The sequence below is a fragment of the Rhyacophila brunnea genome, unplaced genomic scaffold (assembly GCF_057557595.1).
Source record: "Rhyacophila brunnea isolate RB1 unplaced genomic scaffold, BYU_Rbru_1.0 scaffold_11, whole genome shotgun sequence".
NCBI lineage: Eukaryota > Metazoa > Arthropoda > Insecta > Trichoptera > Rhyacophilidae > Rhyacophila > Rhyacophila brunnea.
Genome location: NW_028232763.1, coordinates 26450 through 31290, shown reverse-complemented (window position 1 = coordinate 31290; position 4841 = coordinate 26450). Strand labels below are relative to the sequence as shown.

Genomic DNA, 4841 nt, shown 5'->3' with positions numbered 1-4841 from the left:
GGGTTAGGTTAGGTTAGTGTAGGCCTCCGAATTCTTGGCTAGCTCAAGTGCCAGAAGTGGAGGAACATCAAGATGGAAGAGCAGGTAGCCACTATATTATAGTCAATAAAACGAATGGTCACTATATTATATTTCAATTTATTTGTATCCGTAACCACAAAGACAACAAGAAAGTTCAACTATATTACTACTCGAATACCACAAAGTTGAAAAAAGTCAATTTCATTACTATCCAGTAACCACAGTATATTATAAAAAGTCAAAATTAATTATTATCCGATAAACCACAATATTTTATAAAAAGTCTAATTTATTAGTACTCGTAGAACCACAATATATTATAAAAAGTCTAATTCATTAATACTCGTAGAACCACAATATATTATAAAAAGTCTAATTTAATTAATATAATTAATTATAAAAAATGGAGGCACTTATTATTTATGTCATATTATTTGTCATAATTTACATATTTGACACTCGCGCAGTCACGAACTGTCAGAGTGACAATAGGTATTCACACCGATAGGTATTTTGACCGGTAGGTATTTTGGGCCTCGGCGGGTGGCTCCAGGGGGAGGTGATTCTAGTTCGACTAGATCTGCCCCTCTAGTTTCTCGGACTTGTATGAAATTATATGAAGAAATCGCGCTTCAGACTGTCGCAGACACGGAGTCTGGAAGCTCGGAGAAGACTGATGAAGAAATCAAAAATTAGGGGTTTTTATTCAAAACTGGGCGATTTCATTTCTTTGTCCAACGTTTAAGGGATGCAAAAATCTCTTAACGGTTTCCTTATGCAAATTAGCGGAAATCGTACGGTGACAGAGAATACGTACACTGTGAAGCAGCTATATCTTGTTTCTGACTCAGCCACGCGAAAAATGCACGTACGAAGAAGTATTTGGTATCAATGGATTTGTATTTTAATTTCCCGTCGATACAGTATACCCCCGCACGGTGACGTTCCTCATGGCTGAGGGAGAGCCGTTTACAAGGTCGGCCGTACTGCAGGCTCTGGTGGCGTGACAGTACCTCTTACCTAGAAACAAGAATGCTCTCGAGTTAGCCTGGATGGTATGGCCCCATAACCCAGTAGTCAAATTGGCATATTTGCGGCACCAGGCCTACAATAGCGCATACCAATCCTACGGCTAACTCCCGCCGGAGGGCCAACTTTGAGGCCCTCTGGCGGCCTGAATACCTCCCGGACGTTGGTCTCAGAATATGAAATCTGTAGGCTACTAACCTACTTATTAAATGATAGCTTAATAATTATAATTGTTACTCGGGAACGTTGTTAAAAATGGATATATATTCGTGCCCGTCGCGTAACCTTTACTACATTACCACCTATTATAGATCGATGTCGCCACAGGTACATACTTACGTCTAGTTGACGGATGTTATTCCGTCAACCAAACATATAGGCATTAATAATTGCTTAGTATATGCTCATATTCCATTAATCAAGGATTTCTCGTATTTTATTGTGATACTCGATTGCCCTGATAACGAATACCGTCGAACTGATTTACCGCCTTGTCGCTCGGCGTGCGTGAGCGTGATGCGGTCATACACGCAAGCGAGAGGGGCTCTGTTTCTGCAGAGGTGGTATTTTTCGATCGCGAAATCAGTTTCGGCACACACGACAGAGACGCCATCGTATGTAAGAGCAGGAAAGCTGCCGGAATACCGATTTGGGAACGCCGTCTGCAGAACAGCCGTGGCTTTTATATCGATATCGAATGAATTCGATTACGCGGGAATCGCGATTAAAAATCGGTTCGATGGTTGCCTATGTGTTGCTATGCTTTGTGATCGCACAACATGTGCGAATGGGAGCTTTCGCAACAGGCTATGAGCATATGTTTACAATTATCACGCCATGCATGCGCGATATGTAGCGACATCGATTCACATATTATTATTAACATTAATTATCCCTTAATTATCTTAATTATTTTAATTACTACATATTACTAACGCCCATCCATACGTCCCCCTTTATTATTCGACTAATCCATTGCCTATCTATGTTAAATTTACCCACTATATTACAATTTATATTACATATTACCATTACACACAAATCATATTTTACATTTAATTTAACTTAATTATCCCTTTACCTAAGCATATATTTAATTATTATTTAATCCTATAACCTTATTACCTTATATTTACATGGTCTGCGACCGACTTATCTCCTCCACAGCTCACCTTGCGGAAGGCTAACATTCGACAAGGCAAACTGTGGGACTTCTGCATATATTAATATTGTTCAGCTTTGTCGAGGGTCGTAATCATTCCACCGGTGGCACATTGACTACTAGGATCAGACCGAGCGGCTGGGAGGCACTACTCCTTATGGGAGCGCCCCCCACAGGGGCGGAAAATTCAGTGTGCGACATTAGGTTAGGTTAGGTTAGGTTAGGTTAGGTTAGGTTTTTTTTTTTTTTTTTTTTTTTTATATGGGAGTTGCATTTATTATTGACCTTGCTTATTATGTACAAGGTTTGTAGATCTTCAATTGGAGTTTTCTTTATTTATTAGTCTTTTTTCTACTATATAGTGTTGGGATCAGGAGGGATATACTACTGTGGGTCTTAACAGGAACTTCTCCGCATTTGCTATTGTGAAGAGGAAACCACAGAAAACTCTTCAGGAGAAGACGGACTGTTGACAGAAATCACCAGGCCTTCCGTTTCACTCGAAGAGTGTTCGGCATTTTGTGTCCTGGCTTTGTTTATTTTGCCAATATCCTGTACTATTTTGATCATGTATGATACTACTTTTCGTGATAGTTCCTTGTGAACTATCACGGATCCGATGTCGCATAGGTCCTCATCTAGACTCCTGCATCGCGCCTCCAGCTGCTGTCTTTGGAAGCTGAAAATGGGGCAATGCATAAAAAGATGAGGGACATCTTGAGGAGTCATATCATCACACGGGCAGCTGTCGATCTCGGAGAGCTTAAATCGATGCAGGTAGCTCATGAACCCACCGTGACCCGTGAGGAATTGTGTGAGTTCAAAGCCAACTTCCTGCATTCTCCTGAAATCAAAGGCATGTAAAATTGTTGGGAAAAACATTTTAGTAATATTTCCTGTCGTTTCTTTCAAATATCGATCATTCCAGAGTTGAAGAGTCCTGCTTTTTATTTTCCTTTTGGCAAAACTGAGCGGAAACTTGGCAAAATCTGGGGCCGTCTTTTTAAGAGTAGCCTCTTGAGCCTTTTCGTCCGCTTTTTCATTTCCTAGGATTCCGCAGTGACTCCTTATCCAGCCGATGTGCACGTTCTGTTTTCTGCATCGTAGTTCCTGGATATCAGTTTTAATGTCCATGACAATAGGATTGACCGAATTTCGGTCCGTTATTGCATGGACGCCTGATTTGCAGTCTGTCAAAATCGTTATTTGCTTCCATCTGTTTGGTGATTTCTTCAGAACGTAGCTCAAAGCTTCTCGGATCGCCAGGAGTTCCGCCTGAAACACTGAGCAGATGTCGTCGAGTTTGATCTTTCTCGACGGCAACTCTCTCACGCCATCGTAAGAAACAAATGCTGCACCCACTTTGCCGTTCAAGAGACTGCCATCAGTGAAGATTCTCAGCTCATTCTGCGTTGCCTCAGGCAGAGTCTGATCATAGTATCCATGGTCAATCTAGTTGCGTTCCGAGGGATGAGGGAGTGAGAAAAAGTCTCCGGTTCCCTGGTAGACTCTGTCTTGCGGCAAGTCCTGCAGGGTGAGAGTCTTCTTTACCTCATATGCTTCTGCAAGCTGCTTGATCCTCAGGTCAAGTGGCATGAAGCCGCTCAAGACCTGAGCAGAAACTAGAGAGATCGTTCTGTATCCTTTGCAGGATCTGATGGAAATTTGTCTTTGAATGGAGTTCAGTTTCTTACGGTTGACTTTTTTCTTTACCGCGTCCGCCCACACGCTGGAAGCGTACGTTATCAGAGGCTCGACAGCACCTAAATATATTTGCTGCATTACCCCCGGCGACGCACCCCATGTGGGTTTGGCGGCTCTGATCAATTTGTTCGTGATGCTTGCAGCCTTTTTACAAATGTTGTCGACATGTTTGGACCAGTTAAGGTGGCGATCTATTGTGAGACCGAGGGTTAGGTTAGGTTAGGTTAGGTTAGGTTAGGTTAGGTTAGGTTAGGTTAGGTTAGTGTAGGCCTCCGAATCCTCGGCTAGCTCCGGGCCTGGAGTGGAGGTACATTCAAGTTTTGGAAGAACAGGTAGGCACTTATTATAGTTATTGAAAAACACCAGGTTACTAGATTGTTTCTAATTTATTGAACCATAACCACAATAACAACGGAAAAAGTCAATTTATTAAAGTTTATAATCAAGTACTAATTTATTATATAAAATTAAAATTAAAGTCGCTGACTGACACTTCGCGACCTGAGCTGTCAGATTGACAGTAGGTATTTCAGGTAGGTATCGACCGGTAGGTATTTCGAACCACGGTGAGTACCTCCTCTCAAGTTTTGACAAACTTGTATGGAGTAGTGAGAATAAAATACGCCGCTGACCTTCGCAGGTTCAGGGTCGTAAATGCGAGCGAGGACTGATAATGAAATTAAAAATAGTGGGTTTATATCGACGGCCCCAGGAAAAACCATTGTAAGTCTGAAAATAGCGTTTCCGGTTTTATTCGCTTTTTATAATATTTAATTTTTTATGCATGTCCTGTAAAAAAATCAGGTCTCTAGCATAAAAATTGACGAAGTTAGGTTTTTGACAATGGTGCTCTATATCTACATATCGCATCGACCAAATTTGTGTTCACAGAAATGTCCGAGGAGTATAGTCATACCTCGATAAC

The 4841-nt window shown here is 41.4% G+C and overlaps 1 protein-coding gene across 1 annotated transcript; it reads right to left on the bottom strand.

Annotated features, from left to right (window-relative positions):
- Positions 1-2632: 2632 nt before the first annotated feature.
- LOC147078247 (uncharacterized) lies at positions 2633-3994 on the bottom strand. Its single transcript, XM_085960447.1, has 2 exons — positions 3722-3994; positions 2633-3640 (listed from the first exon to the last, which is right to left on the bottom strand). The coding sequence occupies exons 1-2, from the start codon at positions 3992-3994 to the stop codon at positions 2633-2635; spliced, it is 1281 nt and encodes a 426-aa protein (XP_085816573.1).
- Positions 3995-4841: the final 847 nt, after the last annotated feature.

Coding starts and splice junctions, on each gene's coding strand:
- LOC147078247 (XM_085960447.1), bottom strand. CDS start 3,994: ATGCAGCAAATATATTTAGGTGCTGTCGAGCCTCTGATAACGTACGCT. Junction 3,641..3,721: donor AGGACTTGCCGCAAGACAGA/GTCTACCAGGGA, acceptor TACTATGATCAG/ACTCTGCCTGAGGCAACGCA.